The 27,654-nt window shown below is 43.3% G+C and overlaps 1 protein-coding gene across 1 annotated transcript in view; it reads right to left on the reverse strand.

Moving 5' to 3' along the window:
- Window positions 1–27,654, reverse strand: part of LOC126397843 (calsyntenin-2-like) — a 351,479-nt gene that overhangs the window by 229,225 nt on the left and 94,600 nt on the right. The window contains exon 2 of the mRNA XM_050056844.1: window positions 3,442–3,564. Within this exon, the coding sequence (XP_049912801.1) occupies window positions 3,442–3,564 (123 nt within the window). The remainder of the gene's footprint in view (window positions 1–3,441; window positions 3,565–27,654) is intronic.

Here is a 27,654-nt window from a genome sequence, read left to right on the forward strand (position 1 = left end):
ACAAGGAAGAAAATAATTAAATATGATGCAGTACAGTATAGTTATTTAAAACCACTTCTTAATTGAATTGACAGAACAATTACTGCATCCTGATACTTGTACCATGATGAAACTACATATACCATGATAGAAAATCTTGGCCATATTGCACTCCCCTACTCCAGGCCAGTGTGCCTTGGTATTGCGTCCATATTGGACAATTCTCGCATCGGCATTTATGGCCAATGCCAACGGTCAAAGGACGCAGTAGTGTGTCCTTTACATGTACGTAGAGTGGCGAAAAGTAAAGTATACAAACTACTCATATGCATGTCGACAGAACATGTCAGAAGGTAAAATAGTCCATGATTTTTCCAATAGCCTATCTCAAAAAGTGAAGCACTCACTGCGACAGGCAGCTTGTTGGTTTTGGAAACTATTGTTGGAGTGATGATGGGGGAGTGGGTTTCAGACTCTGACCTTTCAACAAGCACTTTGGTTGGAGTGTACTGATGTCTTAAGGGTGTGGAGGATGGATACCAGACACCACCATCAGAAAACTACACATAAGTGAACTTTTTTTTTGAAATCATAACCATGAACTTTGAATAGTTGTAGCTGGCGATGCACAATAATATCGGCACGTCATCCATATCAGCTTATATTGGCTTTTAAAGGAAATATCTCGGAATTGGCCAACATGCTAATAATATCGGTACATCATCAGTATCAGTCAATATCCGCTTTAAAATTTACTACCAGAATCGGCTAACATGCTTTTTCTTACACTTCCTGCACAATGAATGAATACCACGTACATTGACAAGCATTGTATTTCATGTCTCCATCTGCTAGTGGACCATCATGATAAGAGTATGCATGCATAATATGATGTTAATTCCACTACAGAAGAGACTGATCGCTAAAATTAGGTGGGGGAAAAAGTGGATGTACGTATTGATATCGGTATCAGTTATCGGTCAAATGAGTTGTTACATAGCAAAAAATCCAATATTGTGCATCCCTAGTCTTAACCAAGTTTTATGACTACTGCAGGGGTAATGTAGCAACAATTAATTTTGATAAATACTAGCAATGACTGTTCATAAACCTTACTATTAAACTTAATCTGGGGTTTTGCACAAATCCCCAATATTGACATTCTGTCTGGTGTCAGTGCTTTTTCAGTACCACATACAGCCTAGGTATACCAAGTTGAGGCATCACTTACTTTCTCAACAACATCACTTCATGTAAAGCTGTCACAGGAATGGAGAAATTCAAGTTGACGACTGACTGATTTTGTGTTGGCACTTGTCAGCTATTAAGATTATGTGTTTTGACACACCAGACACGAACATATGCTCCAGATGAGTTCCGCTCGTACACATGTGTAACTCATTTCATGAATAAAAAGTAGGCAGGAAGCTTGTGATGTGAGTTTCCTTGATATCGCTATATGTAGCTTTTAACTATATCATCAACCCTATTGTTGTTGTTATTGTATTGTAGTGCAGACCCCTGCACTTTGTCAGACACAGCCATGCGTAAAACAATAGGTCTATCTATACCAGCGCATTTCACTCTTCCTGACATGCTGTCTGTGTGACTTTGAGGCTTGTAGCTGCAGTGATGGCTGATGTCAGTCTTCGCCAGCTTTCAGGCACAGCAGTGCCACTTTTCCTGTTGTTCCAGCCCAGTGAGTGTGGTGACTGTTGCACCCTGGTCAGCAGTCCGAGAGAATTACTGAACAGCTTTAGAGTGATAGAAAAGACTAGCAGGGAGACACTGTGGCTGTGTGTTGTCTTATCGGTATTTTCCTATTGAATTAAAGCTGTGAGGTTCTTTTCGGGAGGTACAGATGGGAAAGTCATGTTTTTAAATGACACACTAACATCTATTCTAAATTCAAAGTGTTTGCTTGGTGTAGATGTATAAACGAAACATAATTACAGCTTTGAAATGAGCACACGTGTCACACACGGTGTGAATGTACTGAAGCAGGTGGTGATTTTATGAGCTTATAAATGAAAGTGTTTTCTGTGTATTGCAGTTCTTGCCATCACCGATCCAGCAGTGTGATCACAGTCAGTCGGTCGGTGTGTGTCTGTGTCTTAGATGTACTGTAATTAAAACCTGGCTGGCCAAATTAATGAGCCTGAACCGGTACCTGTGCACTCCTGTACCTGTGCACTCCGCCCTGGCAATTTGTTGGAAGACGGCAAGATTACTGGATAACTGTCTCTGCCTTGAACTGTGTCTGCCTGGTTGGACATCACTACTTAAAGAGGTAGAGAAAAAAAGGGTGACTGCTGCAGTGTGTGTGTGGGTTTGTTGGGGTAGCTCAAAGGTGCACAGGGAGGGAGGTAAGATACAAAAAAAAAATATGTGGGAGGTGGTGATGAGAGGAAACAAGAGAAAAGTGAGAACTGATAGAAATAGCATGGAAAAAAAGAGGGCGAGTGCTGTGAGACAGACTGGTGATGTTAATGTTCTTGTTTATTAATAATTTAGCGCGAAATCTCTCTCAGTACCCTCACATATGAAATCCAGGAATGCCCTTGCGCTCTGCCCACTGTGTGTGTGTGCATGTGTGTACTTTGCCGTTGTGTGGCTGTCAGTCTGTGGAGAGCCAGAGGACATATGCTGGTCAGCCAGCCACCCTCCCTACTGTCTCATCATTTCCTCTCTTTCTCCCTGTAGGGTGGCCATTACAGTGAGCCCCCTCAGGCCATGCCACAGTACACGCACACACTGTACCAAACAATGGGATAATGTTTTAGTAAGCATATACACATGCACGATTACACACACACACACACACACACACAAACACACCCTCTTCATCCATCCATCCAGCCCAGCTCGAGGGCCTTGGTGAGTGGGCTCCAGCCCTGCATGGCAGCCCTATGCAAGGGCCTTGGCCACATTAGCACCCTGGCGGGAGATAGGCTGGCTGGGCTCGCCAACAGCCTGCAGCTAACGTCCTCCCACAAGAGTTGGCACCCTTTAGAGGAGCTGGAATGGTCACAAAGTGGGAAGAATCTAATCCGGTTTGACTCTTTTTTTGTTTTTGTTTTTAGTGTCCTCAGCCACCATGGGGCTTATTTAGGCCACTTTCCACCCTAAATAAATATGAAATATGAGTCCTGTATATGATGTGTGCTCACTGGGAATTATTGGATTAAATGGTTGCAGGGTTAACACTAAAAAAAAAAAAAGCTGTGATGCAGCAGTTATAGTACACGAAGCCAATTTAAGCCCCTTCACAGTGATATCACATGACAGCTTTATATGGTTTATATCCTTAGTGTAAGTATATCCTGCAGCTATGCTTCCCTGTGCGGATTAACACCTGAGTCATCGTTGACTGCTTCCATTTGGTCTGAGTTAGCCCGCCTTCACCCCTGCTGCTTTGATCACCCTCCAGTTGACAGCCATTAGGGTTGAAATGTACCGTACCTGCGTAGGGGATGGGAGCGTCTTTGTCCAGGGCCACCAGAGGAGGATCCAGCAGAACGATGTCAGTGTTCTCAGTGATCACCCCATGGTACGATGTCTCAATCCACGGCTTGTGTTTGTTCACTGTGGAGACAGGAAGCAAAGTGCGAGACGTCAGTGAAATCCTTTTGCTACCAGCCTTAACACGCCGAGATATACATCTTCAATTTTACTTCACCTGAGAAACTGTCCACAGATAAACTATGTAACTTTGACAGGCACACACAGACGAATAAAGTCTACTGCAGCGGGAATACACGCATTGCATTTTTTATTCTGGTCTTGCCAAAGCTCCTACAGCCTTCGTTTCTACAGAACATTCTAATTTTACTAATCTCCCCCCGCAACCTCCTTTCTCTCTTTTGTTCTTTCTTTCCTTCAAACATTCCCTGCAGGTTTCAAAGCACAGTGCCATGCTTGATCAATGACCACCACTGTGCTGCCAGCTGAAAACTGTATCCAAGGCCAAGTCAAAACAAAGTTCATGAGCTGAGGGCCTGATTAAGGGCCATAATTGAGTAACGGCCCCCTGGGCTGTGTGCGGCACGGTGCCGACCCACTTGCTATTTGTTTACCATCTTATGGTCAAAAGGAAAAGAAGAAAAAAGGGGGTGAGGAAAAGAACTGGAACCCTCAAGTCCTCCTCAGTGCTTTTTAGCTGGGCCAAAAAAAGGCAGAAATTACATTTTTTCTGCTTCACGTTCAAGTTCATGGACAGAAAATGACACAAAGCAATGCTGTAATTTGAGTCCCCTGAGAAACATCGCTCAAAAAAACGTGGTTTAATGGCAAATAAAGCGCATAAGCAACAATTATTTTCCATTCAGCAAGAAGGCAAACCAAAGAAAGTGGACTTTCTAAGTGCTAATGAAGTAATCATTGCAGACCACTTCAATTATTCACTGAATGTCAGTAAAAGCCACTTGGCAGTGCTAAAATGTGTGCTTTCCAAACAACCTCAGACAGACACATTTTGCCAACATCTTACTCTATATTGTGAATACACAAAGAAGACTTCAAATCTGATTCAACAGCACTCCAACCAGGGGTACTTGTACCCCAGGGGGTACTTTTGCTGTTGCCAGGGGGGGTGTGGAGCAAATTCTGATTTGATTGAAAATATAAATCAACAAAGTTGGGTTTAGGAGGAAAATAAACATCCAAACAGAATCATTCGATGTGTTGTATGCTGATCTTTAGTATATTTATAGTCACAATAATCACCAAATTTTATCTCACACAGGCTTCGCCCTCCAAAGGGCTCTAGGGGTAATACTCTTCTCCAATCATGAGCACGCATTCGTCCCCTAAATGTGCATAAACATAGCCAGCCAATCAGGACACGCCTACTCAAATATGTGCGGAGCCTTATAAGGCAGTACATGACACTGTGTGCCACCCTGTTCTCTTCAGCGATGGCAATTAGCCCCCTGATCAGCTGCATCTGACTCTGCTCTGGGCATGATGCAGCCACATGTTCCAGTGCTCTGGGTGTCCTGGTAAATGTGCAGTTCAGGGTGTCTATTGCTTGTCTTTCTACCACAGCAGGGTAAGGCCATGACTCCACCCAGTTTGGTTGCCTATCATTGTCGGCTGGGGCCCCTTACTTCTTTACTGCAGCAGCATAGGTTGTAAAGCAATGGGCAGGCTACGATGGCTAACCTTTAGCCACTCAGAATCGGTGTGGCTGGATCGATGTTATGCCACAATAGGCCGTTCTTTCATCGAGCTCCACCCACTGAACTGATAGAGTCCAGTAGAGAGCGGAGCCTGTGTGCAATAGAATGAAGGTTACGATATTGTAACCCTAGTTCTATTAGCACAAGCAGAGCCCTCTACTTAGGAGCCCTGTCGTTCCTATGCCACTTGCTGAAGAGGGTGTAGGAAGGTGGATAGCGTCATGTACTGCCTTATGTACTGTGGGCTCCTTACATATTCAGGTAGGCACATCCTGATTGGTCAACTATGTTTATGCAATTTCAGTGGGCGAATGTGTGCTTGTGATTGGAGGAGAGTATTACCCATAGAGTCCAGTAGGGGGCTTTGTCTGTGCTAATAGAACTAGGGTTGCAATATCCTCCTGAGACCCTGTGTCCTTATATGAGGACATCACATTTTGGGTTTTCTTGACCTTATACTTCATTCTACTTAGCTCAGACCTGTTGTCCTCATTCATTGACACATTTGATGCCACCTAGTGGTAGTAAGAGCACAATACACTAGTCCATGTAAAAACAAGATGGCAGCCATTTCTGCCAAGTCATTAAACAGCCGATCCCGACACGAAAGTGGACAAGGTCCAACACCTGATGACATTTTATAATTGAAACTTGTTTATTTATGATTAATAATGTCTGTAGTTTGATGTGGCAACAAATTTGACCAATTTTAGGAACAGTAACAAACTAAGACACTGTGAGTTTGGAAGTACTCGTTTGAAAACTTTGGGACTTTGGTATCATCTTATTTGAGGACATTGGGACTTAACTATCATTGACAATGTTTAGTTTTTTACATTTATCAGGTCCTACTGATCCCAAATAGCTCAGAGAAATTAAAAATGTATACCAAACAAAAGTTACATAGGGACATTGTAACCTTTGTGCCAGCTAAGGTAGACTGAGTGCACATGTTTTGCTACTGAGGATGCATGAAAACTAGCTAAAAGCTTGCAGAGAAGTATAAATAGTTTGGTAAAAGTAATGCCTACATAGGTTAAGTAGGTGACTATGACAATAAACTAATCTCTGATGTGCTCCTTTTCTGTTTATGTTTTGTTTCCTAGAGAAACTTTTGGCAGTTAGTACTGCACATCAGAACACACTGTAACCAAACCAGAATGCTTGCAAAGATACAAAACAAAGGACCAAACTTGATTGATTTTGGCACAAGTTGTGTAATTATGTTTTTGAGGACTCTGGGTAGCCAGAAGAAGCTAATGAGACCTGGGGAAAACATGCTTACACTACAGGGATGCATATTCATGAGTGTCAGCCCAGAAAGCATGGCTAACGGCCCCGATACAGTCAGAGGAGATCATTTACAGGGGCAGAGAGATGGGAACACATTAGTCTATTAGGACGTGATAAATATGCATGAGTTTGCTACAACAGTGAGGGGTAAAATGATACTGGATTACAGTAATGTAATTAAATGTCATTTTGGGAATGGATAGCTCGCTGATGCTGCTGTGCAGGAATTTCAAAGGGACATGTGATTTCTATTGGTCATGCCCGTCACAGTCAAAGCTACCACAAAGAGAGACTAACGTGTATTTTGTGTAATGTGTGATGCAGGCACAGACAAATTAGAACACTGGTACTGTATTTGTCAGATCTGTTTCTGGAATTAAACAGTCACATTTATGCAGATCACCTTCTCCTTCAGCAAGTGTGCTATCAGAAGACAAAAATAGAAAGTGAGAAATTTGGAAGCAGATGAAAAAAGCTAATCTCCTTCTCCGACTTGGGACAAGTGCATAACCCCAATAAATGTGTAATACAGGCTATAGCACTATTTGAGCACAATGCGTGACAGCTAATGAGCAGTCTGGAGAAATGAAGGGGCTCATCTTCAACTTCATATACAGTTCTCTCACAGCTTAGGAGCCCTATTGACCTTTAAATCCTTGATGTCAAGGTTTGTGCCTCTCACCGCGACTACTTAGCATTGTCAGGCTGACCTAAATGTTCTTTTATCAGCATTGCCGAAATGTTCCGTTGTGAGAGCACTAAGCGATCCAGCCGCAGTGCTACTGTGTGATACAGCGGTGAAAACGGGGGCTTTCACTCGTCATGAGATACGCAGCGCATAAAACGCAAGTGGCAGCCAACAGAACATCACAATTCAGTGTGATGGTATCTCCGCACAGGTGACCTTTGTGATACCACTGGACGACAAGATGGAGTGCATCTTTCCATCAGTCAGCCTGGCCTAGCTGTGTTGCCGCTGCGGGTTAATGATGTCTCAAAGCCTCGGTGCTTTCTCTGTGTGTGTGGGATGGAATGGTTTTTCACCAAGAGTGATGAGGGCATTAAAGGAGCGTCCACCTCCAGTAATCGCAGCGCTGTCTCGATGGGGTGCCACCTACATGTCAACCCTTCCCCCACTCCCAACCTACATCTGCAACACATCTGATCACCGTTGAGAAATACAATGCTGTCTTAGTCGAATGGGGTCCATGTACTGACAGCTTGAGACATGCCCCTGAGTCATTAACACAAAATGGATGGATACGCTTCTCTCCTCTTGAAAATAATGCAGGCTATCAGAGGTTGAAGAGGGGTGGAGGGGAGCACGGGGGGGGCGGAGAAATGAACAAGCCCGACCATCAGTTCCAGAGATTCCCAGAGGAAACATTGCAGCCGCTTACCACGATCGAACCCACGGCGGCGAGCACTAATGCCTTGACACTAAGTGATTAGCTACATACTCCTCCATGGCAACTTGAATCAAAACTAAACACGTTTAATCCCCTGATCAATATGAGGGAAACACGACACCCCACACAGCCAAAATCATTTCACTCTGCAGGTAGACTGGGAGAAAGGCGTTTCTCTGAGTTGCTCTCTTTGCTAGACTCTTGAAGCTTTTGTGTGCTTACGACACACGCCCATGAGAGAACGTGTCCTTTTGGCATTTTGATTGAACTGTGCGGTGCTCAACTACGACTCAGCCTTCAGGCTTCAGACAGCCTCTAATAGGATGTGTGCTTTAAAAAAAAAACACTCACACACACACACACACACACACACACACACACCTGGGGAAAAAATGCCCGAGCTGCTCTCCAAGTGACCCCAATTTTTAAAAGCAAACACCTTCATTGGCTACTAAAAGCACTCAGTAAATGGCATGCAATAACCTCTGTTTGTGAATGGAGGTAGGTCGATTTGCCGGCGTCTTATGAAACCTTGTGGCTGTTTGGCTGAACATGACAAGCCAAGATGCAAGGGTTTTTTACATCTTCAGGACAGAATGGGAATCAAACGTGCAATTTTCTGTTTCATGTGTTAACAAACAGAGGAAACGGCTCACACGAGATTCATTGTTGTGTTTGCTTATTCAGACCTGAGCTGGGATTCAAAATACCATGACCTTTTGCCACTGTGTCACACAGGGGAAAAGCAGCAGGATGAATTCTGTTAACTGGCATCAAGGCAGACGAGACAAAATCCGTTTACTTTGTATATATTTACTTTGCATCTCTTGGAAAGCCCATAACCTTATTTCTAACCTTTAACTTTATTGTTTTTTTTCTCTTTAATGATAAGCAAGTTGTTCCACCTTTTACCGCCTTCAGCTGCTCTAAACTCGGCGTACTGAATATGAAACAACTGAGTTAATACAATGTATATCTTACATATTTTAATAATAACCACAAATGAGTGGAGTTAAAGGCCACAGAATTATTTTTGTTCATCGAATCAATTTAATTACAGGGGTTGAGCGATACAGTTATCAACCCCGTACAGGCTAATATAATCAGGATGTGTGACAGCTGAAAGGTGGACGCTGGAGCTCGGCTGCCCTTTACTGCTGGCTGCCGGTCAGCGGGACTATCTCCCTCCGCCATTTCACTGCCAATTAAGCCGAGACTCGTGGATATGACTTGAGGCTCTGAGCATGGCAGAGGCGCTATAACGGCTGATTAATCTCTGACCAGGCAACGGTGCGCCACCGTAACTGTGCTGGCGGGTGCCACCTCTTAACGGGCGGGTACTGCAATCTGAACAGGCCTCGGGGGGACAGGGGGAGGAAGAGAAACAGTTGTAATTAAAAAGAACTCTGTAGGAAATTAAACTCTGATTGATAAGGTCAACAAAAGGGGCTGTGATGAATACATCAGCATAATGAAAAGTAAACGTTGCAGAGACAGTTAGCCATTACTGCGACCAACAGGCAATTACAGCTACACAGCAAGCTGGGAGCTCATGCCAGCTCGGAGAGGCTCAGAGATGCCCATCAACGGGTCACTGCGAACTATTGAGAAACATCACCGCTCTGCCAACGTCGAATGGGAGTGTGCCTAAGCTCTCTCTTTTTTCTTTCCCCTCAACCACTCCATCGTTACAGTGATCCGTGTCTTCTTTGAACCTTGGAGATCTTTGCAAACTTTAATCTTCTTTTGCACTCAGTGCACCGGCTTTGTGCTTCACAGAGCGAGCTGACAGGAACCATCTGCCGGGAAAGGACTTTATTAAATATAAAAGCTTCTAAGTAGATTTCTCGTCTAGATGCATTGAGTCCTCAAGTTCCTGAACACTGATTTTGACTTGAGATCAGTAGACTAAAGAGTAGCATATGTAGCTTGAAAGCTAATAAAGCTGACGTGACATTTTTATTTAGACTGCTAATTTATAAAGTATATGAGCTGACGTGACGATCATCTTTATCTTTAAAGGTGTGTTTAGTGATTTAATATAGCACTTACATATGGCTGGGGCACTGACTAGAGACAGGATGTCTGTACAGAAAACACTGGGTCCTACAATTCCCATAATGCCACTCAATAGTGTCTTTCATCAGACTCGCCCTACCTGCTAAATCTTTAACGCTGCGTTTCATTAGCAGTTCCATTTTCCCTCAGCCCCTGGTGTTACTTAACGACATTTGTGCACCACTTGGAGAGCAGAGGGAAAGGAGGTGTTGGAGGAGCAGGGGGGTGAAATGGATCACACACCTGCTCTTGCACACTTTGAGCCCAAGCATTCACATATCAGACACCAGCTGTGGGTTGAAAGCATAGCACCATACCTGTGAAGGCGTCTTCTGGGGATAATTTCAATAGATGCAGGCACTTGGTAATTAGCTGCATCCGTTTCTGATTCAGAAATTTCTGTATATGGTCTGTATCATGATTATCAGAAAGATTACTGCTATGGGTTTTTGATATCTTGCAAGACAGCAGTGACCCGTGCATTTACAGATAATGTTTGGAATAAAGGTTTCACACAGACTGAACAATACAACAATCTAAGTGAATATTAGCTGAAGTTATATGACATTTTCTTAAGAAACTATCTGCTAATAGGTTAAAGAATTTATACACACTTCCTATGCAGACCTGCAAGACACATTAGGGTAACTGAAACTGAAAGGCATGTCAGATAATGCATTTATTTAATGGAATTTTTATTCATTATTTTAAATGTTTTCCAGTTCATTCATCTTCTTCTTCTTTGGTGCTAAGCAACAAATAAGTTTTTACGTTTAACGTTACTACCATCATGGATGGTTTTTCCTGCATCAAATGCCTAACTGCAATGTATTGTGGGTGATATACCTGTATATGGATGGATTACTGAACAGGCCTACCAGGCACAGGCCCAGGGGCTCAAAGTGTCAGGGGGGTCCCTTAGGCCAGTAATATACTCGCAGCAAACAACATGAACACAACCCTATCATGGCTGCCATGCGTGATCTGCGTTTGCTTGATGCATCGGCCGCACATCTCAACGCGAGGTACCGTGACGCGTTCGCAAGATGCAATATTGATATGACCGCTAGAGGCGCATGTGCGAATGAACACGGTGACCGTGAGATCAGAGATGGCGTCGCTGTCAGAGCAATGGCGGAACCTTTTGAAGAGAGGCTGACAGACCTGGTGCAGAACTACGGGCATTTCTATGATGTTTCTACGCCGTTACATAGTGACATAGTTCTTCTTCCTCATCAAGCATATCAAGGGCATCCATGTTTGTTTACAACACCCGGCATGCACTACCCGATTTCCGGGTTATATTTTTGTTGTCTGCCCCAAGTGGAGACCACCAGTATTGTGCGTTTCGGCTGCGTAGTGCTGCAGCAAGCATAGACACGGCGCATTGTGTACGCGTATGTTCCATCAAGCGGCAAGTCTATTACGGCCCTTACCCTTCAGCTGCAAAATGTCACTCAAATTAAGAAAAAACAAGCAGGAAGAGACTCAAAATGACCACAAAAAGACACAAAAAGTCTATAAAGAAAAGGAACTGCAAAGAAACACAAAATAACTAGAAATCAGGCAAAACAACCACAAAAAGACACAAAATGACTATGAAGAGACACAAAACAACCACAAAGAGACTGAAAAAGACATGAAAATTACATTAAAGGGACACAAAACTATCTCAAAGAGATCCAAATGACTACGAAAGGACAGAAAACATCCACAAGGGAAAACAAAATGAATACAAATAGACACAAAACCACAAAAATATGTGTCTTGGTCCTATGTAGGAGAGGTGGTGGGACCTTTTTATATCTGTGCCCAGGGGCCCATTGTCTCTTAATCCGCCTGTGGTCCAAGGCTCAGTTTCACCAAGTTCACTTCAGTTTTTCAGACGAATGGAAGGACACGTATGATGACAGCGGGGGCGAACGCTGAGGCGAAGTCAACCAGGGCATATTGAACGACTAATGAAATGTATCCTTAACCCCCACGCCTTCAGTTTGTAAAGCATGTTGAATAACATTTGCAATTCCAAGCCGAATCCAATATAACCCTGATGACATCATTAGTAAAGTGAATTATTTCCTTTTGATTATTTCCTCTTCAAATGACGAATTATGACCAGCAATAACAAAAAGTCATGAGCGTAATCAAGGACAAAGCAAAATCAAGGACACTTGATGCAACTGTGAGGAGGAGCAATCTAAGGTTATTTCATCGGAATCAGCGGCTCACATGAAAATAAATACGAAAACTGGTTGGAACTTGATCATAAGCTACTTCACTAAAGCCGGGTGCTGAAAACAGATGACGAGCGAATCTCAGCTTATTTTCCCATCACACCAATGTTTGCAATGTTAAATACAACAAGGGAACCAAAGCGAGGATCAAACGACAACAGCTGCCAAGCTCAACAAATAAATATGAGAAGGGCTTTTTGTGCTTGGGTAGAATACAGGCGAGTTCATTACCCAGTCAGAGCATACAGCAAAGGAAACTGTGTTCCTGCCAAAACACCTGGGTCACAGCGAGGCCGCCCCTCCACAGTCCCTCTCAGACAGTGACACCCTGACCTCTGCTGTGCTCTTTACAGAGCTCCTTCTGCTGTCGTCTCGTCTCAGAACAGTGTCTAGAGGACATGCAGTGGAAACTAAACTTCACACTTTCACACCATCTGAAAAAACACAGTGTCTTGTGGGATGTAATTGAAACTCTTGACTTGGCCTGAAAATAATTCACCTGTTGGCCCCGTTTGGCCTTTTTGTGGCCGTTATGTTTGGATTTAGTTCCTTGAGATTATGAGCTGTTTGTAGCCCTGGGCAGAGTGAGATGAAACAGGATCACACGGTGCTTTTTTAAGGTTTTTTTGAGAGTGGTATGACCTTACAATTCAGAGGCTCCCCTGTATCGCCCTAGGTGTAAATGTGTAGGTGTGTAAAACGTAGTATGTAAGCCTGTACATGCCTTTGTACATGTGTGTGCGCTGCTTTTGTGGCCCACGGCAGGTTGTGCATTCTGGCCATGATCCCAGCGCCTGGTGCCTGGCGTCTGTGTGAGTGTGTAGGTGTGAGCGTGTGGTAGCGCTCAGCGGGGCGTTGGGGGAGGTTCAGCGGCCGGCTGGAGAGCAAAGCAGCGTTGCAGCAAGACCCACAGTCTCTGAGTGCAGACACCGCCCTGCGAAAACCACCCAGCGAGCGCGCTGACCACAGTAAACAAAACACACAAACAGTCAAGCTCAGAGGTTTGTAGACAAGCAGAACAATTCATAAAGGTGCGTTTATAGTTCTGCGCCGCACAGATGGAAGGACAACACCGAGAGGAGGCAAACGCTGCCACACGTATCAAAGTCCGGCTTTATTTGCACCTCAGTGAACAATGGCATTTTTGTTTTGACATTTCTCTCCTTTCTACCCCTCGACATTGTCCCTGCAGCAAAATGATAGAGCCCAGGCAAAGGTCAGGCTTTTATCATGAGCTTGTTTTCTATCCACCTTGGCTGAAGTGCAAAACCCCCCTCTGGAGTCAAAATACACGAGCAAAGAGGAGCTACAGAGGAGAATGGGTAAAGTGCTATACAAATTGTAAGAGCTTGCCTCTGTGCCGTAAGCGACTGTGCAGTGGCATTACTGTATGTGTTGCTCTACTTTCAGATGGGGACTTATTAACCTGCAGAGACAGGGAAAAGGCTGACTGCACAGTCACACTGTTGCACCGCTACCCCCTAGTGCCCCTGGGGAAGAGCCAGAAAAACAAAGAGAGAGGGAGAGAAAGAAAGAGAGATGTAGGAGTGTTATGCATTAACCTACAGGAAAAAAAAGAGAAAAAAAAACCTAAAAGCATCCATCCAAATGACCAAGAGTGAATGTATAGAGGCTGAAAATGCACTTTTGGTGCCATTACCCCCAGCTATCATGACCCCTCTTTATCAAATGGCTTCACAGCCACAAATGTTCCCTCTGTGCGTCATTTGAGAGCCATTATCCTGGTCCATTATTGTATGTGCAATTTGAGATATGGCATTTACAGCTTCCTGCTATTCTCTCTCTTTCACACTCTCACACACTCACACACGGAGCATGTCACCTACAAAGAGGCTCTATTTTCCTCAAAATCCTGATATTTAGAATTAGTCTGTACAGTGTACTTTTACTCTCTGTAGTGCGTTGGCAATTTACTGACTGATATTATTACACACAGGCGGCACAGTGGTGCAGTGGTTAGCATTGTCACCTAACAGCAAGAGGGTTCCCAAGAGGGGTTCAAATTCCAGGGTGTGTGTGTGGATTTGTAAAGATACAAAAAAGAAAAGACGGCGCAGCAACTACAAATCTATCACAAGCTGTGGCGTAAAATCCTAATAAACATCCAAGAAGAGGAACTTTCCAGAGTGGATGCTCCAGATAAAAAAGAGACTCGTCATTCAGAGAGAGGACTGATTAAAGTCCAAAAATAGACTTGTAGAGACGGCTCCCGGGAGCAGGGGTGATGCGATGAGGCCCCCAGCAGGTTTACGTTATAAGCATGCGTCCACAGCGTTTACGAAATGATTCTCACTGCCAGAGGGGGGAGCTAAAAGTTCTGCACTCCAGCTTTATACAAGTGGAAGGAATCGTACGTATGGAGAAGGACCTTAAGACGTAGAAAATTCTGAATATAAAATGGACACGGTTAAACACTCCTGCTGATTCAAAGCACTTCGCTCTCTCCTGCCATGCAGTAAGAGTCTCTTATGTGCAGATGGCCTACAGTGTAAGCTGTGTGTCTGCTGGTGTGAGCAAGGAGTCAGCTAAGAGACAAGTTCTCAGGTCTTTTTGATCCCCGCAGAATTTTGTTCTGGCCAGTTTATGCGGCGCCTCGGGACAGCTGTGAAACAGGGGGTTGAAAACACACTGAGCAAGTAAAAGTATCCTCGGTGTAATCCTTTTAGAATGGCCGCGCTTTTGAAGTGAAGGCCACCGTCTTCTGGAACACGAGGTGTACTATGCACAGTAATCTGGTTTAAGAGATGTGTGCGTGGGGCTGCATGAGTATGTGTGTGATGTCAGGAAGCACCACCGCAGAGACGCTACACTTCACACCTACAGCTGCCTGACCTTGGGAACAATTTGTCCTCACGTCTGTTCTTATATATATTTAGTCGACCTTATACATCTTTATCCTTCCCTCTTCTATTGATCTTTGCTTTCAGTTTCTTCTCCACACCCTTTCATCACTAAAATACATCTAATCAAACACTCACTTTTATCTGGTCCGTCACTCTTTTCATCTTAAATGCCTATATACCATGGACACATGCTCTTTCTCTCCCACACACACACACACACACACACACACACAAACTCTTCACTCTCCACAGCACTTAGTCCCAGGCACTCCTAAGAGTGTGTTCATGATTCCTCCTGGCAGTCCATTCCATTTTGCCTCTCTCTATCTTTCTCATATCACTCCAAAAAATCGAAAGGCAAGTGGGCAAGGAGGTGTGATGAGACGAAGAGAGTATCTCAACAGGGACTCTCTTTGGACTTCTGCTTAACACACACAAGCATGCACACACACCACTGGTTTATCTCATCCTGGAGGGAAGGAACGAAAGAACCTGCAAACTGAAATTTGCAATTTCCCATCCTCCCTGAATGCCACATAGAATTCAGAGGACTTTGGATTAAACTGGTGGTTATTAGTATTAAAGACCAGCTGCCTGTTGCACAAACTTCCCCAACAAGCCAGCACATGATGCATCTGTCCATTACCAAAGAATGCAACAACCATTTATTAAAAGTTAGAAGTTTCCTTTAGTCCAGTAAGACCAGCAGCAGTGGCCAGGGGGGCATGGTCACTCTGATACTAGCATGATGGTGGTACCAGCCATGTTGACCTAGGTTGTCAGAAAGTCTAAATAACACTTCAAAGTTAGGCTAAATTTTGATGAGGGAACAACTAGCATGGCTGTTTTCAAACCTCAATATATATATCTGAAAATGGGCTGTGTGGCTACCCAAAGCCCCATTTCCAACAAACAATTTCGGTATGGTATCTTGGGTACCAAAAGTAACCCTTCAGACATGGTACCTAGACCCTATGTCTGCTTAGCTTTTTCACTGCAATGTGGGTGGAGCTATCAACGGCAAGCATCCGCTGTATTTCCTCATCACCGGCGACACAGATGGAAGTCTGCACCTCGTTTATCGTCCACAGAACGAGGCTGCACGCCGACATTTTCAGAACACAATAAAACAGGCTGCAGTGAGAGTCTCTCTCCATGGGATATTTAAAAATTGAGCATTTAGTCCTTCTCAGGCAAGCTCACGGGTTTAGTGTTTTGCCGTAGCCCACAGGAACGAAGCTCCGTGATGCTTTTTCGTTTCCTCCAAGTAAACATTAGAATATATGCAGTTCACATAACCCGGTCAGTCGGCCCAGTGAATCAAGTTATTTTTTCTCAGATTCCAGCTGCTGCAAGAGGCAGCAAAATATCCTTTATGTTATATTTAAAGTGGTTACATGAGCCTCAAAACCAGCCACAACTCAGCCCTGAGCAGAGTGACCGTCCTCTACTGACCAATCAGACTGCAGTGTTCACAGCTCCACCTTTTAGTACCAGATTTGTGTGCTAGGTACCCCAACAGAGGGGGGACCAAACATGAGGACGGTACGGAACGGTTCTATTGGTACCATCCACAACTTTTCACAGTGGAAATGGAAAAAAAGCGTACCAAACTGAACTGAACTGAAATGTGTCTCAAGAGGCTCCCCTTAACTTCAGATGGCTTGTTCCCAGTAAATGTGTCGTTTCTAACAATCAATGCACTCCTTCAAATTAAAGCTGTATATTTGTCTTATCAAGGAAGAAGACAATCAGCCTATTTGAAGAACAATGAATCGCCTAACACGTGACGTGATACATAACACATTAAAACAGGATTGTTGTGGAACTCAAAAATGAACAGTCATGATAAAAGTCTGTGCAGTAGTAATATCAGTAATATTAACTATAAGATAAGAAATCAAATATATCAGTGTTTGATTTCTAACTCATACTGACATAGTTTTAAACTAGCCTATACTACAATAGTTCCGACTTTTGGTCTTGGTGTCCCACCTTAAGATTTTCATTAGCCCCATCTGGCCACCTCTGTGACACATTTCTGGGGTCACCACTGACCAGCGGTTATTCCCTTCTCAACTGATCACAGCATAAAATCACACTTGTGCCTTCAACTGGCCCAACTCCAAGTACTGATAAGGAGTTTTCCACTGATTTGACATTGAGCTTCTACAACACTGCCGGGCTCTGAGGGACTGATGGACAGTGTTTTTTATTCCATGTATTTTTCCTTGTCTAAACATGGCCCCTACGTTACCCACAATGCACTTGGCCACGGTCAGCTGGGCTTAAGATTCGGGCTGCGAGGAGTGCGCTCCAGAGGTCAGATAAGCTCACTTCCTTCTGACTGCACGCATGTAATTTTGTTCATCTTCAAACTTGTAGTCTTCGGCCCCAAACGACATGAACTTCAGTGACATGACTGGAGGCAATGAATACGATTTTCTAATCCTGAGCCACACAAGGCCTTATACAACTTTTTGTACAACAAGACCTCTAAACAGACCTTGATGAGTAAAATTACCGGACTTCCCCTCTGCCTTGTAACTAACTTGTAAGGTGCAAGCACTTCTTACCTTCACCTCCACACTACACTTAAATTAAACTGTGTTTGAACTGATGCAACAGCCTGTAGAGACGGTGATCCGGCTTTAGCTGGCATAAAAGTGGTACAGTTTTTTATTATGTGTGGATTGTTGGCTTCTTAATTGTGTTAAAGCCCTGATGGCCAACAATGTAACTTGCCTCTAGTCAAAGAAAATGGATGGGCTAACAGAAACTGGGCTCTAGAGTTTAGATCCGTGATAACACACACATGCAATTAAAACAAAACCCTGTGTTTTTTCTAGCCACATGGTTACCTTTTTAAACCTACATCATATTGCACTGAATATTTAAACCCAAATCTTGTGTTTCACCTTTCCAGCACAGTCTCTTTTGAGCCTGGTTGAGCCTGAAGAGCTACAGTGCATGACCATGAAGCCCCGGCTGTGAACTGTGAGAACAGAAAGGCCTGGAAGGCAGCGATGTACATGAAAGGGAAAGGTGCTTCGAACACGCTTAAACCTCCTCCGTATCTGAGAAATATGTGCCCGACCACACACTTAAAATGTCTCTCTCACACACACACAAGCACACACAAACACCGAGGCGGTAGCATCTGATCGGGACTGGCTGTTGGATATGCTTTGGACATGTCTGACATACTGACAGCTGCTTTCCTATCTCAGGGAGATGAAGGCAGCAGGAGAGTTATCACCTCCCAGAAGACTGATCAAGGAGATACACAAGAAGGAACACTTGAGTGTGTGAGACAGGATCTCTTCACACTGCTTGTGTGTATGTTTTAAGCAGTGAGATGATACATTCGGCCTCATGCAAGGTACAAAAAAAGGTAATTGCAGTTTTGGTATTTAAAAAAACAAAACAAAACAGTTAAATAAACACAATAGCAGAGATTCAGCAAACACACCCACAACTCCACATTATGCATTGCAGAGCGCACTTCTGTCCCCTTGAATACTCTGACAAACAATAATTGTGCCATCCCTCCCACTGACCGGCACTCTTCATTTCATGGTCTCTGTCTGCACCTTAATTCCAACCCACTGTATGAGGCACTTACATAAGTGCTAAAGCAATCAGTTATTTAGAAAAAAAAATTACAATATCCTCTCAACCTCTTCTTAACCCAGCCAAAGTTTAAGTGGCTTTTCATTATACTGAAGAGAACGAGAGTGAGGGAGAGAGGAGAAAAAAACACACACATTGTTTATTGCACATAATTTGATGAAAAGTTGCACTTTGTTGTTTTGTGAGCGAAATTAATTCAGGTGGAAAACACATCGGGGTTCAGTGGATTAAGCCCTGCATCTGTTTGTGTTGTATTGTGCTGTGGGAGTTCTGAAAAGGCACCTGCCTTGTAATACAATGTAAAACAAGCCTCCACCATTTCACATCACCAAGGCAAAAGCATTTCTGTCTTATTTAGCCTTGAGATCTGTGTTTTTTTTTATCAGTGGAGCTAGTAAATGAAAAGCCAAATTGCCGGTAGCCAGAAATGGAACAGCGATAGCTGGTGAGTAATGGGGGACTCGGCACTATGTATGAGGGAAGTGATTTGGGCTGTTATTGTTGCTCTGCACTGTGTTGGTAGCCTTGACTTGAAACAAAGAGCCGCATCAGCAGCCAGTGGAGGAACAATCCTCCTCACAGCTCTGACACACACACACACACACACACACACACACACACGCCGAGAAAGCACCCACATAGGCACAGGAACACAGAGACGCGCTAAGATAAGGATACGTATAAACTCTATTTAAAACTGCTACCAACCGTCGGCACCTTCAGCCATTAAGATGAAAGATGTGACGGTTTCAGAAAGAGAAATGCAGCAGTGAACTGGAGACAACCTTGGTGGGCTCATTCATTGGCTGTCTGACGCCATCTCTTTGGGGAATAGTGGTTCTCCTGGAGCTATGAGGCCAGACATTCAAACACACCCACACAAAAATACTGTAAATACACACACATAAAGAAATTCATTCATCCAGATCATACAGAAGCACATATACTGTCAGTGTAGCACAAACAGCACACCACACGCATGCACATTAACAGCACCGATGTTAGATATTCATCACTTTGAAAAGATAACACACTTCAATCAGTCAATCAAACTTTCAAACAGGTTTGAGCACTTCAAAGTCCCTTGGAGACAACTGACAAACACACAGCACAATGGACACTAACGCACATCGAAAATTACAAAAATATAGAGATTCAAATGTGAATAAAAATGATAAAAGAGAAAACTTAATAAAAACATTAAAAAAAAACATCAAATAGCAGCTAAAACGCTTTCTGATCAAAGGTTACGTTTAGAGATATCAATACTTTCAGCTACACTCATCCTTGTGCAGACTGTTCCAAATTAAGTCTGACTGCGAAAATAAAATTAATTTTGGAGAACATCTATCATACTGATTTAATTAAAGTTGGAGTATTTTTCTGTCTGAAAGCTTTACTGATGAGTTTGTAGATTTGTTTTTCTGTTCATTTTTTACTTAAACATGTTGCTATGGAGATCATTCATTTGAAGGAACATTTTGGTTAATTACAACCTGGAGTATATTTTTGTAGTTTTTGGTCAAATATCTATGATATATCAGATATGATGACATTGAAGTCAGAGTAATGACAAGTAGGAACATGGATACATCACTGCAGCAAGGTTTGACTGAATGAGAAACAGCGAGCCAACAGTTTAGCAGCATTAGTAAAGCAATGGTTCCCAACCTGGGGTCAGGACTCCCACAAGTGATTGCAAGAGAAATCTGAGGGGTCACAAGATCTACCTGGTCAGGACCCTAAAAAGTTCAAAAGTCCCTCTTTGGTCACATGACTAAAAAGCTTGTGAAACACTGAGGCAAAACTGAAGTAAGCAGAAATGTCTGTAATAATTCCTCACACCCCCTCTCCGACAAAGTAGCTCTGGTTCTTGAACCAATGCTCGTCAGGATTGTTGAAACCTTGGTACTATCCAGCAAACTATCCTGTGTTTCCGGTGGTTTTAGCGGGACAATTGTAATGAAGGATGTGTCATCAATGAAAGGCGTTTGTTCTGACAGCTTTATTGGGAGTTTAATGAATGTCTTGTTGATGTGGGTATGGTTTAGGCAGGTGGTAGGAGGCAGGGTCAACACTGACGTCACACTTGGGAGTTGATGGTATTGACTTATTAGCCGCCATTAGCCGCACTTGGAAGGAGAGCTGGAGAGGCCTTGGAGCTGAACATGAGGATGCTACAGGCAAGACATGCTGAAGACAAAAAGAGACTGAGAAAGTGTCTGATACTCCACCATGTATTATCCATGTAAATACACATTCACTCTGAACAACCACTAAGAGGAGCGAGGTGGCTGACTGGTCCGATGGAACGACACCCAAGGGGTGTCCAGAGGAGTCGCCTAGTCCAAGCCAGCAGTGGCCTTGAGGTGAGTCAACCACACACACCCCAGTCACACTCACACAGTGAAGTCCAGGTACATTTCTAATAACTAATGCAACACATAGGAAGAGGCACTCAGTTATAGGCATGCTAGCCTTAGTTGATGGGGTTTCATGAGCCAGGTTTAGCACAGCAGCTAAATAGTGTTGCACAAAGCTCAACAGAGGTAAAAAATGGTAGCAAGATGGTGGATCGCATTAATAATTGTTATTACAGACATTTACTTTTATCTAAAAACCAAGCCTGGATTAACTAATAACGATAAGAAAACTATTACCTGCAAGACAACACCTCTCCTCCCAACCTGTAGAATCAGCACATTCTCACTCCGACCTCGTCACATATCAACATTTGGTCATCGATTTTCCACGTCCAGATACAACATGCAAGGTACCCTGGATGTGTTGGTTGTTGTCGTTCCGGGATGTCATGTCAAGTTCTGCCTGTTGCATACATTGTCTTCTTTCAAAGTACACTTACGTTTTCACAGGAAAACTACAACTAAAGCATGTGGTTGAGTTTAGGATTAATGAACAGGGTTTGGGTTTATAATCTTATGGGATACGAACACCACTCTCCCTGGTGAAAAGGCTGTGTTTGTTGGACCCATCCGCCTCCACTACGGCCCACCCTACTCAGATTTTTACTGCCTTAACTTTCATTCTTGCCCTTCTGCGTTACCCCTGACACGCCGCCGGCTGCTGTTAAACTATAACAGCGACCAGCCGCGTATCATGCAGACGTTAAAAGCCAGAAGTCACTGCTCAGCACTGGTTTTCGACAACTTCGGTGTGAGACCAGGTTGGTAGAATATGACATGCCCACTGATGTCATTATGGTTCAAACTTTAGTCAAGGTAAACCTGCTATCTTTGGGTTCCAGCTGGGAACCAGCCTTCTGGGTTTTGAACCAATTTATTTATTGGTGTAATGCCCAGAACCCTTTCAGTGTTGGTAGAAAAAAAAGTAATGTTTGAGGGTACAGGAAGTTAAAGATCTCATCCTCATACATCTGGAGTGTTTCTGAAACAAACACAAGGAGCTGCAGAGTCTGCACCCTCATCATGATTTGACAGTTTTCAGTCAGAGAGAGGCCATACTGTGGATATGGAGAGCTTAGTGAGCGAGAGCACAAAAGCTTAGATGCTACTTATATTGCACTCTCTGAATAGTCCCACATATGGCATGTGGCTCTTTATCCCACACGACCAGTTGGCTAGCTCAGAGGCCAATCATTTCTGACCTACTGCTGCAGATGTCCGGGTAGGTTGGGCAGGCACACTCACACACAAACAAAAATGAGTGGGGCTGTCAACCTTTACGAGGATAACAGAATCCATCAGTACGGCTATGGAAAAACAACATTTACCTTCTCAAGAAAACACTTCCAGACACAGTGTAGACAGATTCTGCCCACATGCCGAAGCCTCCTTGACTCGTGTCCACCTATGAAGACTTCTAATAACAATGAGACTGTTAGCTAAGCCCCTATTTTGAACAGTAATTGTTCAACCAAAGCTTAGCAAGCTTAGCAAATATAACAAGGCCTGTTAAGCTATGTCCTTACTTTTTTTTTCTCCTGTTTTTTGAACACCGTCATCTGGTGAGGATGCTCAATATATTCTCAGCGCTTCATAAGTGGTACTATATGTCAAGTATGACGTTCTAAGTACCCATCCGAAGTCAGCTTTGGATACTCAATTTGTGTTCCTTACCTGCAGTGTCTTTGCAAAATAAACTTCCATTTTCACATGAAAATGACCATTTCTGCTTGTTAAATGCATAAAGTCTTGTTTCAATATAAACTTCAAGCATTGGTTTATAGGTTTACTTCCTTAGGTTGAGGCAACAAAAGTACGTGGTTAGGTTTTGAGTTTCTGAGTTTGTTCAACCCATCCACCTCCCCTCCCGCCTGCCTGCTACTTGCAGACTTTCTCGCTTTCTATACGACATAAGTCAAATCATGATGCCACCCGGCACATCTAATATTGATGCCTAGGGTGCTTTGGTGCATCGGCATCTGAACACAAACCACGGTCTGTCAAAGTCCTGAGTTTGTTGGACCCATCCACCTCCCCTCCCTCCTGCCCACTAGTTATATGCAGACTGTCTCGCTCTTTATACAATGGACGTTGCTTGAAGTGTCAAAACATGACAACATCCACAGGGATGCACGTCTCATCCCCATGTTAAGGGTGCTTTGGTGCGTTGGTGTCTGACGCCAAAAGAGGACCATTGCCAAAAGTGTCAGTGTTTGACAAGTTAGGTGTGAGACAGGTTTTGGAGGCCGCACTTTTGCCAGGGACATGTAGCTTTAGCCTCAGTCTTAGCACATTACCATGAGCGTAGCCATCAGGTGTATATTTAAGACCCTTTTTACAAGAATGTTATTTCAAAACAATTCAGCTGTAAAACACTAAGAAGTTGGCTGGCAACAGGGGTTTCAAACAACTCTTCAGACTAACATTAGCTTAATTGGCTAGCTGCAGAGGACAAAATTTCCTGGCAACAGTTTTCATTTCAGCTGACAAAATCAAAAACAATAAAAAACAGTTGCTTGTTATAAATGAGGAGGGGTCAGCTGGTTGACGTAAAAGAACGTTTTCCTGTCCTTATTAGAATGATGACTACTTAAAAAGTCAAAGGGGGTGAACACTCATTCTGTGTATAAATGGCCCTTTTTTACACAGTTCGACCCAGTGTTGTTGTTTTTTTGCTGTTTCTCCACTCTCTCTTTTCTGTCTTTTGTTTCCACCAAAGATTCAAATTCACTCTTTGCCATTCACAAGCCCCAGATTACACAAAATCAATTGACTGCAATGGAGTAAGAACTCTGCAATTCTATTACCCTCCTAGCTCCAATCCAAATGGCTGTGATTTAAATGGCTTCGCTTTGGGTTACACCCATCTCAACCTAGCTCCAATTATTTTGCAGAGGCGATGACAGGTCAACAAAGGCAATTACATCCCGAACAGCTTTAGGGAGCTATTTCCAACACAGCAAAAAAAAGGAGTAATTTCATTGAAATAGCTATGATTATTGAAATGTCCTTTACTGCCAGTTTGAACAGCTTAAATGTTTTATAATTTGACAACCGCTTTTCATTTGCTTCTAAAGAAATCTTGAACCTATTCAGCACTGCGCTGGATGGGACAAAACACAGAAGAAAAGACACATTTGAAATAACTTTAGATAAGAACTTCTTAAAGGAATACTTACCCTTAAAATGACCATTTGTATATCAGTTAATCATGCTGTGTTACCTTGAATTCATGACTTACACGCTTTTTCACATGCCTCCATGGAAAATGGTGAACATATTGATTTATTGATTGACTGGGGAACATGTTTAACAACAGCAAAACTACATAAAAACATCCATCTACTAATTATCACACAACTAGTGCAGTATAATCAGAGTCTCATTTATGCATTTATGCTCAGTGCTTCCCAAACACATACATTCTCACTAAAACCTTACTATTTAAAACTGAACTGAAAGTGAAACTTATACTCTGCAATGCAAGTGTTTAGTAAACACTGAGGGACTGGATAAATGAGACATGGATTATACTGCATTATACTGAGTTGTGTGAGAGTTTTTAAATGGATGTGTTGGTGATACTTTTGCTGGTGTTAAACTCGATCCCCAATCAATCAATATGTTTGCTGTTTTCTGTGGAGGCATGCAGGAAAAACAAGCTTTGCATCACAAATTCAAGGTAATACGGCATGACTAATTGATATACAAATAGTCATATTGTGGGTATTTCTTCAAAGTAAACATATATTAAAATTAGTTGAGTGTACAGATACCACCCCCCCCCCCCCTCCCCCCACACAAACACCAACTCACACACTCAAACAGGAAGAAAAACAGAGAAAATCAAAATCCCAAACTAAACATGAAGATTGATCACTCCAATGCATCTTTCTTGTGGCACAGCAGAGACAGCTCAGCATGTTCTTCATCATTCACAATCAATGGAAAATGCCAGAGCTGAGAGGCAGGATCTGCTGGTGCAGAATAGCACTACGCTGGCCTCGAGACTCGGTTGACAGAATGCTGAGAACATATGTATTACTTACAAAAGCTACTGTCTAGTAATCAACTAGAAGAATGCTTGTGTTGTCAAATGTGTGATAAATTGAACTGAATACCACAAGGGAAAAGAAACCTATTGTGCTATAATCAGCCCAAATGATATTTGGTTATGAAAAATGGCTTTAATCTAGAGCCAGAGTCTGCATAATGGAGCACAGCCATGCGCAGCACGAGGCTTTGGTTTGGTGAGGCTACCACCTGACACTGGCCATTTGCTAGTGTCATGGCTGCTGACGAAGATGAACGTTTTGCAGAAATAATTAAGCTCCTTCAGACAGCCAAATTCTAGATTTAGAGCACATTAGGCTCTTAGCCAGCTCCATTTCAACACATTAGGGATACTGCATGCATCACTGCATGACAGTCTTATTGTCCTGCTGTGACCTAACCATGAACTTCAACACAAACCTCTGGGCGACCCCCATAACAATGTTTACAGTCAACCCTATAACAAGAGAGAGCGGGATAACCCAGGCTGATGACCTTCGAGGGAATAAAAGACAGTCCTTGCACCTTGCCGTAGTATCCATCACATAAATGCAATGAAATGACATAACCCATTCTACAGGCAGCTCTGTAACCATTTTTACAGCCAGTGCCATAACACGGTTCACATACTGTATCCCTGGTCCGGGCCTGGCCCAGCTTGACACATCTGCTCCCATCCACAGAGTGAAGAGCAGCGTCCATCAGTATTCTAGGTGAGGTCTGGTCCCTATGAATATTTGAGTTGCTCGCAGACTCGCCACCGAGGGCAGCATAAAGATGCTGGCTGCAGTTCAAAGGCCTCTTAGCATCAAAAGGAATACAGGGTTGAAGCAATTTCAGAGGAGAAGGGGAAGAACAAGGGTGTGCAATGGCCAGTTGCAGAGGGGGTAAGGTGCAGGAAAAGCCCAGTTAAGATTAGTAACAGGCTATTAAAATAAAATGGAAATGATCATCGTTTTCTGTCTGGTATTTTTTTCACCTCTGATCTGAAGCTTTCGCAGGTGTAAATAACAAATACATTTTATTGGCAGCTGATAAAGATTTTCCCAAAGTCAGCACAGTAATTTCTGAGCTTGCATCCAGTGGTTCGTATTCATCAATCATCTTCAAGCTCGAGCGCTGGTCTGTTGTCAGCTCAGGTCATTCAGGTTAATGTGAATACGATGATCAAAGTCAGTGAGTCTGTGATTCCGGCTCAGCACTCCTCATCTGTAAAACTGGATAAATATCAGCTAATGTGCACATGGTTAGAGGCTAGCTGCATAGGCTCATCAGAATTGTGTAGCGGTGCATCTACTCATATCAGATGCACACACACAAACACACACGGAGTTGATTAGAGAAAGGTCAATCCTCCTTCTGTCTCCTCTGCTGTTGATACTGCCACATTCAGGCTGCGTATAAGCCATCTCTCTCTCACACACAGACACAGTGGTGGAGATTTGAGGACTTTGAGGGGAATACATTTACCCACAAATCCAAATATCGAATCAAACAATTCACAAGTGTTGGAGCAAGAAGGTGTGGGAGATTGTAAGGTGGCAGTGGTGGCTGATGTATTGACTGACGTGGGGTTTTCTGTAAGTGTGTTTGTGTGTCGGGGGGCTCCAGGTGTGAAAAAGATAAAAACCCAAAGCTTCATTGACCCTCTCTCTAGTTTGTCTTTCCTGCTCACGGTTTTGTGAGCATCAGTGATGACTTTTTTTTTTCCCCTCGTTTGTTTGTTTCTGCTCATTCTACCCAGCTATTCTCTGTGACGAGATTTAAAAAGAAGAAGAAACTCTGTCCTTCATTCTTGTTACTGGCAAAATAAATATATTACAGCTATGCATGATCAGACTGCAGTGAGGGAGAAAGAAGGGATGAGTGAAGGGAGAAGAAAGAAGTGAGGGAGAAACACACTCATCCATTTTTCATGGCTCCTCGCTGCAGCTGAACCTGCTGGACCGAAGAGAGGGAGGGAGAGAGGTGAATAGGAGAAAAGGAGGGAGGGCTTTTTTTTTCTTGATACAAGCTAATCTTCACTTTTTTTGGGGGATGTCCTCGCATGTTTATTAAACTTCACTAGGAAAGCCAGACGGAGGGTTTTTCTTTTTCAATTGATGCCTGCTGCAGCAGCTCCTTCTTCAAGGTTTCTCCTGCTTGTTGTAAATTAATCAAGTCAACTGTTGGCTGAATTCTGTATTCAACTACACTTGTAATTCTATAATCACAAGAGCTGGGTTGTTCAAGTGATTCAGTGCCCAAGAGCTGTGTCACATGTGCGACATGAAGCATGTAGCTGTCCAAAACGTCAGCCATATGCATTTCCCATATACATAATTCAGTCTGCTGCTTGTGCAATGTCAAGCTGCTGTCAATCACGCACTGACAACCACCCTGAGGGCAGGTTTTGGAGGTCACGTCAGGAAGACGGTCATCAGTTGGAGACTTAATGAAAGCAGAATAAGCGAAATATAATCAAATCGGTTCCTCATAACCGCCGTTCATTAATTGTTCAAACTAATCTGATTACGATCTGATTACAA

Source organism: Epinephelus moara, chromosome 2 (assembly GCF_006386435.1).
Source record: "Epinephelus moara isolate mb chromosome 2, YSFRI_EMoa_1.0, whole genome shotgun sequence".
In the NCBI taxonomy this organism is placed as follows: domain Eukaryota; kingdom Metazoa; phylum Chordata; class Actinopteri; order Perciformes; family Serranidae; genus Epinephelus; species Epinephelus moara.